Here is a 14,884-nt window from a genome sequence, read left to right as displayed (position 1 = left end):
AAATCAACATTCTTTTTCTCAAGCACATCATTCTTGCTATAAACATCATTTTTCTGATTTATCAAAACATTTATTTCCTTTTGCAAACATTCATTTTTAATACAAATAGTATTTTTCTCATTTAGTAAAACAACCTTTTCACTTTGCAAACATTCAATGCTTTTAGTTAGATACTTAATATTTTTCTCAAGTCCTTTGTTTTCAATTCGAACTTTGTCAAAATTATCTAACAATTTTTCAAATACCTCTAGAAGTTCATTATAAGAACAAGAAGAGTGTTCACCATCAAATACCTCATCGTGGTCATCTTGATTGGCCATGTAACAAACATTTGCAACTTCATGTTCGCTTTTGTCGGATGAAGAGTCATCTTCATCACTCCAAGTTGCCACCATAATCTTGTTTTTTTTTCTCTTTCTTTGGAGATTCTTCTTCAATGAGGGGCAATCAATTCTAATGTGCCTCGGTTTCTTGCATTCAAAACAAATGGTTTTATCTTTTGGTTGATCCTTTAGAGGAGATGATTTTTTTGAAAATCTCCTACCACTTGATTGACCTCTCTTTTGATATCTAAAGAAGTTTCTGAAATTCCTTGTCATCATGGTAAGCTCTTCTTTCTCACTTGCTTTTTCTTCATTAGAACTTGAATCCATATTTGATGACTTTGCTTTTAAAGCAAGTCTTTTTCTCCTTTACTTTACATCATTATTTTCTCTTTTTGAAGATATTTCATGAGTAATGAGTGAACCTATCAATTCGTCTAAGGATAGCTTGTTGAGATCTTTAGCTTCTTCGATGGTGGTTACCTTCGGACTGCAAGACTTTGGAAAAGATCGAAGTATTTTGTTGCGCACAAAATAGCAAATTCATAGCTTTAGCGTTTAAGGTCAATTTTTTAATGTTCATTTGTTTTCATCAATTTCATTCGGTATGAAATGACCTTTCACAACCACTTTCCATACTTCATACTCAATGGATTGAATGAAAATACTCATTCTAATTTTCAATAGTTGTAATTCGTTCCATCAAATCTAGGAAGTTGGATAAAGGAAGCTCCTTCTCCAAGAGGAGTTCCTACAATGTTTGTCATATGGATCTACTTCTTCGAACAATAAACTTCTTGAATGAAGAAGTGAGGTTTTGATACCAATTGTTGAGTCCCGATATGGCAAAAACACACAAGAGGGGGGGGGGGAGGGGTGAATTGGGTTTTAAAATTATTTCCCTTTTCACATAGACAGATATAAGTAGATCAAGAAAAGTGATGCGGAAGCAAAAAAAACAAGCAAATCACAACACAAGGTTTATAGAGCTTCGGTCAAACCCAGCCTACGTCAATGATGGATGCAAGAAAAAAAAACATTAAGAAATGATTTTTTTTGAGGAGAAAAGTATATTAATAAATAATTGAGAATGGCGTTTACAATCAACAACTACACCATCTTATTAGAAAAATATCTAAATCATTTAAGAGAATAACACACTAATATATATTCAATAGAAGTACAAGACATTTAAAAACAACTTGATAAGTTTGTTTTGGAGTTTGGATACAAAACATTGAAATAACAACAAAAATATGTTCAGCAATTAATTCATAACTAATCACATATATTACAATTCTAAGGAACTTCAACTAAGTCTAACAATATAAGTCATTATATGATACAACAACAACAACAACTACGCCTTCATCCCAAAACAATTGGGGACAAGTCATTATATGATACTTAATAAAAAAGGTATGCTAAGGGTAGACAATGTTATATAATTCCATACCTATAAAATGATATCCAATTTCGATCTAAAATGGAAAATCCTTACTTTTGAAAGGACAGAAAAAAGACATAAATATCCTTTCTTTTAAAATGATCTACACGAGAGAAGTGTATGCCTAGAAAAAGTTTACTTTCTTATGCCCTTAAACTTTTGAATTTAGCACATGCAAAATAGTTTACTTAAATTTTATGAATTAGACTACATATAAGGAATTGTAAGTCCCTCAACTTAAGATTTATCCTGCACCCAAGAATTAAAATTCCTATGTATAAGAGAAAATAAAGTTCCCAAACATAGGAATCCCGATTCTCATGGCTGGGAATCAGGATCCCCATCAGATGGGAATCGGGATTCCCATCGTTGGGAATCATGATTTCCATGGCCAGGAAGCACGATTCTGGACTGCTTCCGCTTCCTGCTTCCCACTTCCTAGGAATTGCGATTCCCATTTAGTAAGAGTGCTTCTGGTAACTATGGTATAAATTTTGCTAACAAATTTTTTTTTTTGAGAGAGAGCACCATCTCTTACTGTATGATAAACAGTCCAAGTGCTTTTTCTCTTGTAGCATCCTATAGTTGCTATTGCTAACAGGTATTAATATTCTCTTACTTCCTGTGTTCTTGAAGATTGAGACTACCCTCTTTAGGGCAAATTGCTGCAACAACTTCCTCTCAATGTGGTTGCCAGAAATTTTGTGATCTGGGGCTCCAAATTGATTTTCCATCACCCTTATGAAGCCTATTTTCATCTTCCATTGAGCGATGGAATTCTGGTACAGATGACTGATCATCTGGTCCTGACTTCAGGAAACCATCTGATCTAGGATCACTTCAATATTTCTTTTGCCTGCTTTGAGGGTACATTCCTTGTGATATATCGCTCTGGCATTTCTTTGCATCCATTAAAGCGGGGAAAGCTTAACAATCGTAAAATCCTCTCTGGTTTTAAATTCCCTTGATCCTGCCTCGATCCCATTATTTATATTGTCAGTCATTTTCTTAAGGCCTCTACTGCTTGAGATGGCCTGTATCCTAATTCACGTATGTTCTTCATCATGGTTACAGATTTAGCAAAACATTTCCATGGATGGTTAGCTGGATCATCAATAAATGGCACTTCATCTGTTGGCACCTTGTCATTGTGTGTGGACTATTTAGCTATTTTACGCTTCTTGCAGATCCCCCCTTTTTTCTCTGAAATAGTTCTACTTGAATGGCTGGATTAATAGATCACCTGCTTGCAGCTGATTTTTAGAGGAAGCATAGATCACTGTTTCTGAGCGCTATCTGCTCTTAGAAGGGATAGTGATAACCTTATTTCTGAACACTATTTCTTCATTTATGTGGCCATCTCAGAAGCTCAAATGATCCACCAAGTAAGGTTTTGCATCTAGAATACCTTGCTTTTACTCCTGCTGCTACTACTACTTGTCCTTGCAATATCATCACTCCTCCTCCTTGAAATACTTTTTCACAGGACCATTAATAACATAAGTGGTATCACTTTAGCAAACATTAATACACCAGGATTCTACTAAGATTGGTTTATTCAGATCATCCGACCATGGCATCCCCTGGGGTAGGTTCTCCATCATCAAAACAGAGAAAAGATCATTCTGTCATTTGTGTTATAAAAACAGTTTGTTCAAAATTTTCTGCATATTAAAGCATGTGTAATGAGATTCACTATAAATTGCAGTTTCACACAATTATAATCAGGTTGTCTAAGTGAATGTTTCATTTTTTAGGCATTTGTGTTTCATTTTAGTTGTTCGAGCTTACACACATTCTCAACTCACTTTTGTAACAAGCTAGTTTCATTTTGAATTTTACTCTCATTTCCCTCTGCCACCTTTCTGCAGATTCTTGTTCTATTTATGTTTGTTATGAGATATTTGTGATTACTTGTCTTGAATAAATCCTTTGGTTACTGTTGGTTGCAAATTGCTGCTTGTAATGCTAAGACTGTTTAACATATTTTAGTTCATCTTGGGCTAAAAGCTATTCATGGGTCTTTGCTGATAAAGCATGTGCATAGTTTGTCACTATCCTGGGTTGTACTTTATCATGCTTTAGTGATATTTACCACACCATGCATGTTGCAGGAGCCTCTTTGCCATTGGGAGTGGGTGTAAGAAACTCAATGTTCTCACTTTGAGCGATTGCTATTTCTTGAGCGATAAAAGTCTCGCTGCAATTGCCACTGGATGTAGAGAACTTACGCATCTTGAAGTAAATGGTTGCCACAATATAGGAACCTCTGGACTTGAGGCTATTGGTAGATCTTGCAGGTATCTATTTTGTTCCGACCAGTTGTAGTTCTCTGGCATTAGCATGGAGATGTTAAAACACTGACATGATATTATTTGGCCCCTTGCTCTCATTTGTTTCATTGTATCTCTCTCTCTCTTGAGTGCATGCACGTGCTCGGGCATGCAAACACACATACCCTATACATATGTACATGGGTATACACTATGGGTTAGGTAATCTCTCGTTGCAATTTAAAATTTTGGTTTTTCTCAGAAAATCTTAGCAATTTTTTGAAAAAGAAAAAGATGATAAAATATGCCAAGATTATTTTGTTCTTTTCTTTGTCTCTTTTTTTTTTTTTTTAATTCCATTGATAAAATATGGGGGGCATTTATATTCTCACAAGGTTTAGCTTCTAGCACTATACAGTTGCACACACTTTGGGAAATTTTTGAACAAGAACTGATATTGTTTTTCTTATTCTTCTTGGATGTTTCTTATTATGTGATTTTGAGCTATAGATTTTGTCATTGTTGGACTTGGTCTTCCATTTTTTCCTTTCTAGGAATATTTCATTTTTTTGTCCATGTTGGAATCATCAGGCCTGTTGGAAATTTGATACTACTTCGGCCTTTCATCTATTTCCAATGCATTTTGGAATTTTCAATTGTTCAATCCTGAGTTGGTGGCCTAATTTGACTTCCCAACCAATATCTATGTAATTCTTAGTTTGATTTCTAGCTAGATTGTCGTGTTTTAACCAGAGTTACCGGAAGCTTCTTAGATAGGTGGGAAGCTCGCTTCGGAAGCCTGATACTCCTCACTTCCGAAACTTGATGAGAATCTTGATTCTCTCACCGCTTCTCCTATGCTTTTCACACACTTCATATATTCTTCTTATATGTTCTCTCACTCTACTTTTCATATTTTTTATGTGCTTCCTCTCACACTCACTCACTTCCTTGTGCTTTCTTTAAATTGACAGTCATCATTTTTAGATTTTGTTGAAAATTTAATTTGTACACTAAAAAATCATGAAATTTAAGAATAGTCACTTTTATTTTAGTTTTTATTTGTGTTCCATTTCGATTCCTATGCAATTCTTGTATTGCTTTTTTTATTCCTCACTTCCCGCTTCCTATACATTTTAAAATGCATCCCTTCTCGCTTCTGCTTCGCGTAACCTTTCCCGCTTCCGCTTCCTAGTCTGGCAACCTTGGTTTTGACCAAGCATGACTAAGTAGAGTTTGCTGTATATTGTGATTTGAAGGTTTGTTTTTTTGTAGCATGGCCTTCATACAACAAAACTAGTGAAGAAGGGTTGAAATTTGAAAATCATCTTAATTCCTTCACTATGAATACCTTTAATTGAATGTTGATGGTTTCTAAGCAATGCAGTTGTGATATGTATGACGTGGGAGCGAAACTAGTATGCAAATGGGTCAGGTATAGTCAGATATTCGATCTGAATTTGACTTGTTATTTCTGGATTCAGATCCTTAAAGTAAGATCCGGAAGTGCATTCGGATCTTTCGGTCAGATCTAATTTGGCTTCAGTTCAAAATCTGACCCAATTACAAATTTTACATGTAATGGGCATGTTTTTAAATTGCCATATATATTTCATATCTGAATTCAATCCTAACTTATTGCATCTGGTTTGGATCCAGATTCGGTTTGGATCTACTTGTGTATTTTGGACTAGATCCAGGTCGGGCTTGAACTGGCCTGTATCAAATCTGTTTTAACCCCTAAGCGAAACTGTTCACCTTGACTAAAGAAAATCATAAACGAGATTTTTTTTCTAGATTATAGTTCCCTAGTCATGTGCATATATAATTCACTTGAAATGACTTATATTCTCCAGTAAATGTTTCTCTATATTCAATGCTTGTAAGAATCAGGTTGTCATTGATTGTTTGTGTAATAAAATTGTAGGGGACTATCGGAACTTGTTCTAATGTACTGCCAAAGGATTGGTGATGATGCACTTCTTGAGGTCGGGCGAGGCTGTTCACTCTTGCAAGCTCTACATTTGGTGGATTGTTCAAGCATAGGGGATGCTGCAATATACAATATTGCTCAGGGATGCAAGGACTTGAAGAAACTTCATGTTCGACGTTGTTATGAGGTTGTGTTTGCTGCATTGCTTTGTTTTCATCTCTTTTGATCATTGCCGTTAATTTTTGGTTTTGAATGTGTAGAATTTGTTGTTTTAGCCTTGATTAGACTTATCTATGAATTTTCTTGGTTAAGTTGATTTGATGTATTTTGGAAGTATGAATTAGCATACATATTGACTTGATAATTTTAGCTTAAGTTGTATTTGAAGGATGCTTTGGGTGCAACATGAAAATCACAATTAACTCATTTTAACACCCTCACTGGTTGGCACAACTCAGCTTATGAAGGTATTAATCTGTAAATTTCTTGCGTATGCCTACAAATCAACCGATTGGGTGGACACACAGACTTGAGGCTACATTGTGCGCATTCTTCAGAGCGGAGGAAGCATTCTGAGAGATGTGATCCCTATGGGGAGATGGATTAATCATTGAAGTTTGATAGCTTTTGAGCAGAGACTGACTTCTGTAAGTGATAAAAAATAACATAGATATATACGTGTTTAAGTCTTTTTCTAGGATAAAGGATGCAAAAAGTTAAGTTGTAAGTGGTTATGGAATATGGAACTTCTGATCTGTATTGGAAAACTAACTTATTAATGGATCTAGTTGTCTGGAACAGTGGATTTCAGGGAACTCCATTTCTCTAGGGCTTTTCAAACAAGTGCATCCAATGTGGCAGAAAAAGCGGCAGAAAAAGCAATCAGGGCATGAGTTTCCCCTGCCATAAAAATGCAGCTTATGCAATAATTATCTAGATAAGTAAGTTCAAGTTAAGGGAATCAACTAGTAAATTGGAGTTATACTTGGTGTTCACCATCAACCCTAGGTATTGAAATCTCTGGTGCACTGGTGCAGTTTAATTATTGATTTGAGTTTCTGAATGATATCAAAAGATCCATGAAAAAAGCGAGAAATTAAAAGGTCTCTGGGTAGGTTGTTCATTAGAAAGCATCTATGTACATAGCCAACCAAAAAACTGTGTATTATGTAAGTAGTTTTGTACTAACGGAAAAACAATATTGTTAGGTACTTTCACTTCAAGGTGTGAAGGGTATGCCTTAGGGTCTAGGCCCATGCCTTGAGGCACAAGGAAGAAGTGTAGGGGCCTCTGAGCCATGCATCTCAGGCCCTGAAGTGCATGCCTGGCCCTGAGGTTAGAGGTGGCAGTGGACGGGCGGAAAGCGGGGATCCGTCTGAACCCGCCTGCCCCGTTTGGGGTGGGGATGGAGGACATGAAATGGAGAATAGACCGGGGATGGAGGTGAAAATAAAAACCTGTGCAGCGATGGACTTACACTTTCCCCTGCCCTGCCCTGTCCCTGTCCCTGATCCCCATTAGTAAAATGTCTAAAATACCCTTAGTTATTTGATAAAATACATATAACTCATATATATATTCCTAATACTAAATAGGGACGGGACATGGATGGAGATGGGGACAGTAAGTTTGAGATGGGGTGGGGGTGGAGGTCCAAAGTTCCCCGGTCTCGAGGATGGACCAGGGATGGAGGTCACTATTTTGAGACGGGGCGGGGATGGAGACCATGTCTCCCACACCCACCCTGGTCCAGTGCCATCCCTACCTGTGGTGCACACCTTCAATGCAAGGTGTGCGCTTCTGTTGCAGTCAAATGAGGGTGCTCAAACCCCTCATTTGACTATTAAAACAAAAGCACAAAGAGAAAAGCGGGATGGGCATTGGTGCCCGTTTGTCCCTGCCACTTTTTTCCTTTTTCTAAGAGACTAAGATTACTCTTATCCCTAAGTTACCGGCTAATCTTTGAGCAGCCAGCAGGACTGTGGGACAGCCACTGGAATCAGGTCTCTCTCTCTCTCTCTTCGAGCAAACGCTTCTTGGCTAACTTGTTAAGATAAATGTATCTTTGTGTTGTATTTACCAAGGTATACTTGGGTAGACTTATGGGTACTTCCTTTGTATTTGTTATTCTTTGTATTCTTTTTGTACTTTAGGTATATCTTTGGTATACCTATTAGGTATTTAGTCTTTAGATTAAGTATACTCAAAGTATACTTGTAGGGGTAGAATATGAATTGTCATTTATACTTTTGTTTTTATTTTTAGTCATTATTTAATGACTAATATTTATTTTTTGTATTTTGTTTTTTATTTTTGTTATGGTCAAACTGTTTTGACCAGCTAGCCGTTAGGACTATGCGGCTAGTTGGAGGAGGTCCAACTAGCAGTTGGACCTCCCTCTAACTAGCCATTAGGCTAGTCCTCTCTCTCTTTCTCCCTCTCACTCTCTTATATAAAGAGTGTGTGTGTGTGTGTTTAGGTGAGAGATTAATGGGTAGTTTAGGTGTGTGTCTGAGTGTGTTTGTAGTGAGGCCTGCATGTTATCTTTGTATATTTTTTATTAATAAAAATATTTATTTTTTACTTCTTGGTTCTTACTCTTGTTTATGAGTTGTTAGTTGCTTGTATCCAAATGCATTTTGTTATGGCATTTGGGATTTCATAGGATTTAGTTTTTATTTTATTTTCTTGCTTCTTGGATTATGTGCCACTTTGTGACATGGTATAAGTGCCAAGATATGATCATCTTGGTATTTAGCTTTTAGTGATGGATTCGGGATCCTTAGTCGAGTATGTGCTTCACGTAGGATCTTTGATTAAGGTTTGACTTGGAGGCAAGGGAATCTTAATCCGGTATGTATTTTAAAAACTTTATTTATTTTTATTTTTATTTTTGTTTTTGTTTTTGTTTCCTATCTCATGCATTTTTTATGAGAAATCATTTGTTTATGGGTTTTTAAGAAATTTATTAACCTTTTTTGAAAATTTCTTTAAATTTTGGTTGATTATAAGCACATGATTGAGCTCTTTGGAATTGTTTTTGTATATGTTTCTTGTTTGAGATCTTGCTTAACTTTTGTTTGAACTCTCTTTTACTTGATATGCTCTTGTGAGAAATCTAGATGCTTTATTTGAGTATTTGAGAAGTATTGAGGTTATATGTGGTTGTTTCTTTTGGTATTTCTTAAAAAATTGAGTTTGTATCAAGATTGTGAGTAGTGTATTGTTAACCCGTATCGGTCAGGCCCAAAATAAGATAATGTCCTATAGTATCGTAGTGTATCGTAAAAAATCATAAATTTCACTAAAAAATCTTTAAAGATCTAAAAAAAATTGAAAAACCAAAACAAGAAAATCATAGAATGCAAGAACACAATATATTTATGTAATAAGATTAACTAAACATAGATATTCATTAAACATTTAACAACCACACATTTAGTCGTGCAACAACACATCTATTCACCACAAATACAATTGATTAAGACAAAATAACGATACATTCAAAAGCTAAAAGGTTTTCATAATTCATTACAAAAGTTAAAGTTGCATTTTTAAGTTACAGAATGCCATGCTAGAGTTCGAAAACATATCTATTTATAAAAGTCATCTTCAATATCGAACTTTAGCTCAATGATGTCCTTTCTTTTATTGCATTGTTCAATGGCTTGAGATGATGTTGGGTCATCTTTATCTTCTGAATCAGGGACCACCTCTGATAATTTCTTTCTCTCAAATGTTGCACGTACTCATGCCTTTCTTTTATCATTTTTTATAATGCTAGTAAAAAGCTCAACACGAATATCAATAGGAATGCAATGTATATAATTTTACGGTGGAGTTGCTTTGCCCCACAACATGACATTTAAATCTATACAATCCTCCATGCATTACAAAACCACAAAAGTTACACTTCAGTATTCCTTTTAAACACATCTCTAAGTCAATTGATATATAATATTTCAATGTAGGATTCTTTGAGAGGCATCCTCCCAAGACCTCCACCCTCCATCAACCTTCTAGAGCATGTATTACTAAATTTAATCACTACAAATATGTAAAACAATGCTCAATAACACCCTAGGGACAAATTTTGAGTTCTAAGGGCACAAAAAATGAGATTAAAGGTAAAAAACTAAAACTAAAGTAATATCTTCTAAAAACATAAAAAAAGAAAGGAACTTACCCTCCTTCAACTTCAATCATACATAAATGAAGCAAAAAACGAGAATTTTTACCTTATCTCACTTCTTTTAAGTGAAAATGCACTTTTACGGAAGAAAACCACAAATGCCTCTTCCTTGCGAAAGAATCGAACCCCAAAATGCTCTTAAGTCTCCTATGGGTGCGTGAGTTTCCCTCTAATGGCCTCTACACATGGAGAAATTAGCCCTAGGAAAGTCCTTAAAACTCAAAGTAAAAAAAAAGTTTCGACCCTTTTAAAGTGTGCTTGAAGTGTATCGTACGATACACCCTATGATATGCCCTGTATCGTATGATACACTAAGATACAGGGGTGTATCGTATGATACACCCGATATAGATATGATACACTACGACGCAACATTGGTTTGTATACATGATTGTACCTTATTGGCCTTATTTGCCAACATATGATCTTATGAGATTTGTGTTTGTGCATGCACATCAATTTTGTTTATTCATGCATGTGGACTTTATAATATCATGAGTTTTTTAAGCATGTTTTCTTCATGCATGACTTGTTTCTTATGAGAATTATGCACTTATCTTTATGAAATCTGTGTTGAATTCTTCTATGAGATTTATGATGCATTCTTTGTTCATTTCAGCCATCAATAAACTATTATTTTTATCTTGTGAATGCTCTTGGTGTGTGTCTATAGTGGCCCTCTTGTTTATGCCCATAGTGGCTGATTTGGTGGAATGTTGCCCTCATTGGATTTGTGGTGTTGGTACTCTCAGATCTTCCTTGGGTCTTCACTTCATTACATCCTTTATGGTGGACATCATATTACATGTTTGTACATCGTTTGTTGGGTCACATGGGGATTTAATCATTATGCTTCTAACCTGTCATGATCTTGTCATATGATTGCATCTCTAATTATTGCATGGATTTACTAAATTTCTTTGACATTTTCTTGTATATTTTTGTGTTTATTTCACATCAATAAAATATTTTATTTTAAATCTTGTTTCTTTTGTATTTGCATGGCCTATTGTATCCAGCCGAATGCATTTTATGTGCATTTTCAATTTTATTAAAAAATACTTATTTTTAATTGTGTGTTCTTTCGTTGGCCCTTAGTGACTCTAGTGCTTGCACCCATTCTGGGACTGTGTTCCTTGAGGATTCAAACTCTTGTTATTTGACTTGATTTGAAACTTTTATTTTCAAATCGATTCTTGTTTGATTCATCCTTTGCAAAGAGATTTTCAAGGTTTTTCTATTGCCTATTGGTTTTGGTTTAATCCATCATAGTATTTTTCCTGTTGCATCATTTCTATTGGCCTTTTCGAGCTGAGTTATGTGCACTTCAGTATTGTGGAGCTAGAGATGTTTGTTGCAGTGAGTTGTGTGCACCTCGTTCTTTTTGTTAGTTCATATTGCTTATTTATTTATGAGTGTAGTGTTGGCACTCGGTTTGGCTCTAACTGACAGTTTGATCTGTGGATCTGTGAATGTGTTGTATCACTCATTTGCTTATTTGACTATTGTTATTATATTGGATGCTTGCCTTGATCTTTATCCGTGATGGTTAAACTGTTATTTGCTTGTAATCATGACGGTCCTTATGAATTAAATCTTATAATATTGCAAAATTTATTGCTCTTGCGTTGATTTGAATATTGTTTTTCAAATCTTCTTATTTTTTGCTAGTTTGTTTTCATTACAATATTTTTACCTCTCTTGTTCTTCCACTCTTCAATCTTATTTGAGTGATTTTTCTTTGGGCAATGGATCTTATTAGTTTACAACCATGTGTGTGGTGAGTTATGTGCACCCGTTGTAGCTCATGGTTTTGTTTTACAGTTTTACAACCATTTGTGAGGTGGGTGTGTGTGCACCTCTTGTGATTGTAGCTAGTGTTTATTGTTAGTTTAGATAACCGGTATTGCTGGTGCATGGCCACTGGTATAGTTATTGCTGATATTTGTTTTGATCTCATCCTATGTGATGATAGACTCAAATTTCAAGGTTGTTGAGTTGAAGGTTAATGAGGTGATTTCTTGCAAAAAGTCGTCTCTTCTTATAATGGTAAAAATTGTTATATGTGATATTTCTAAAATCTCTTCATGTATTTTCTAATCTTTTCCGCTGCTCTTCTGCCCTCTTATAGAAAATGGTTATTTTTTCAAGATTTCATTAGCATACATTATGCATTGTAATATGCTTTGTATACATTTCATATTGATATTGTTATGTGCATTAAATATGCTTTAATTGCATTTTGAATTTATATATTGAGGGCATTTCGATTTGTTTCATATTGGTTATCTTGCACACATTGTTGTATGCATTTTTTAATGAATTTAACTAATTATTCTTTTGTTGTGAGCTCTTTTGAGTTTTTACATTTTATATCCATGTTGTCGTGTTTGCTTAGTATAATTGATATGTAACTTCATTTGAAGTGTTTATCTAAACCTTTGGGATATTATTCATGTATGATTGTTTATCTCTTCTTGATATTTTATGTCTAACATGGGCTTGTCTTTTGAACTTTAGTGGTCAAATTTTCTTATGATCATTATTTATGTTTTCTTGAAAAATATGTTGATTTTGTGATTATGATTGTCTAAATTATATTTCTTAAAATTGTCTTTGAGGTATGCTCCTTTTATTTATGTTAATAGCTATTATGTCTTGCTTGAATAGTTACTACTTTTCCAAAATTGTTTTAAAATATTTTGTTGATTATGTTTAATATGTGTCTAGTTTGTTTCTACATAGTGCCCACTTTATTTTCTATACTTATTTTGCTGGTGTGCTAGACCATCCTCTCTCCACAATAGATCACATTATTTTAATTTATTTGTTGTCAAAAACAAATTTAACTATTATTATAATATTTTTCTTACTTTAAAATCTTTTTTTGTTTTTAAAATATATTTTGTGATATATATTCTTTTGTATAGTTTGGGGCATTTGTCTTGCTCTATTTATAAGTTCTTAAAGAGATGATAGTTTGAGCAAATGATTGCCGGAAATCTTGAAGATTTTATGAAAGTTTTTGATGTGCCCTTCCATTAAGGCAGATAACGAAGACATTTGAAGACTTGGGTTTTTTCTTTTTGTATTTGTAAACTTTCGCTTACTCACTGTAAGTTTGAGGGGGGTGTTAAGATAAATGTATCTTTGTGTTGTATTTACCGTGGTATACTTGGATATACTTATCGGTACTTTGTTTGTATGTTTTTTGTATTTTAGGTATATATTGTCATGAAAATAGCATAAATCCCGATGCACTCCAGAATGGATACCAAGAAGAAAAAATACAATGTATTTGAATACATACTCACCATAGAAGTAAGAATGGAACACAAGAATTATAAAATAAATAATTTCATTAAAAATGAAATTCAAATAATATAAAAAAATGTAAAATTACAAACAACCTCACTATAAACACTTAAACACTTAAAACCCGAAAAACTACCCGTCACTCTCTCACTTTACAAAGGCACCCACCCACCCATCCATATATATAGACACAAGAAGGGAGAAGAGAGAGAGTTTAAAGGAGAGAAGGAGGAGCCTTAGTCAACCTAGGTTGACTAATATATATATATATATAAAGATGTATATTATAATAGTATATACATACATATATATATATATACACACACCAAAGAATACATCCATCTTAGCACCCCCACCTCACCATCAGGGTTCAAGCATGAAAAATCGACGGGGGTCTACTACCCCTTTTCCATATACGAACGAATTTTATAAAACCATGTGCTATGGCTCGAATCTGGTCTTTCGATAGGAGCAATTGACAAAAGAAGAAACCCATTACATAAAATGTCTCCATAGACTTCATCAAGTTCTTTCATTTGGTGCTTCTTTAGAGGGTATTCAATCATATGTTCCATTACCCAGAGGATCTTCAATATCATCAATTCATGAAAACCTGTAAACAGAGCTAACAAAACATCCAAACTCTACAATATATATATCATAAGAAGATTTCAAAGGATAACTATATTAGTTATATATTATGGAGAGAGGATGGCCAAACACTCAAACATACAATACATAGAGAATATTTAATAAGTCACTTTAATATTTTTCAAAATCATTTAAAGTAAGCATTAATTTTGAAAAATCATTCATTTCAAACACGATAGTCATTAATCACTTTAATCATCCATGAAAATCATGCACACATATATCTATCACAAAATGCACATTAATGCATAACAGACATGGATTTTTAACATTATTAATACCCTGAAGAAATAACTCGCAAGGGAGTATAAATGACAAATCATTTTTACACAGCAAAAGATAAAAAATGATTTCAATCACTCAATAACGATTTAAGAAAAGCCAAATACACATAGATCAATTTTATTTTAGAAGCAATATGAGACATACAACTAAAAATGGTTACTTGTGAACCAATTTTAAGAGATAACAATGAAAATCTTTCAAGAACACATTCTTAAAAAGCTAACTAATGAAACACAATATCTCAAAGAAATGCCACAAAGGCTACAATGCGATATCAATATGATAGTGGTTACTTATGGACTATGAGCTATGTCACATGGGTGCGAGTACAGGTGCGACACGGGTGCGGAGCAATTTCAATTTTTTTGGACACGGGGACACGACTATATATATATATATAACAATAATAAGACTGTAAATTTTAAAGCAAAAATAAAAAAATAATTCTATTGAAGTAACAACACA

General features: G+C 34.2%; 1 protein-coding gene across 2 annotated transcripts in view; it reads left to right on the top strand.

Annotated features, from left to right (window-relative positions):
* The window catches only part of LOC149851333 (uncharacterized), a 45,641-nt gene that overhangs the window by 16,924 nt on the left and 13,833 nt on the right, over positions 1-14,884 (top strand). For both annotated transcript variants that reach the window (XM_090000207.1, XM_090000198.1), the window contains exons 4-5: positions 3,885-4,070; positions 5,971-6,163. In XM_090000207.1, the coding sequence (XP_089856333.1) occupies positions 3,885-4,070; positions 5,971-6,163 (379 nt within the window). The remainder of the gene's footprint in view (positions 1-3,884; positions 4,071-5,970; positions 6,164-14,884) is intronic.

Source organism: Nuphar pumila, chromosome 1, assembly GCF_984573655.1.
Source record: "Nuphar pumila chromosome 1, dmNupPumi1.hap1.1, whole genome shotgun sequence".
NCBI classification, from domain to species: Eukaryota; Viridiplantae; Streptophyta; class Magnoliopsida; order Nymphaeales; family Nymphaeaceae; genus Nuphar; species Nuphar pumila.
The sequence above is the reverse complement of the archived record's forward strand: the minus strand, read 5'-3'. Positions and strand labels throughout refer to the sequence as shown.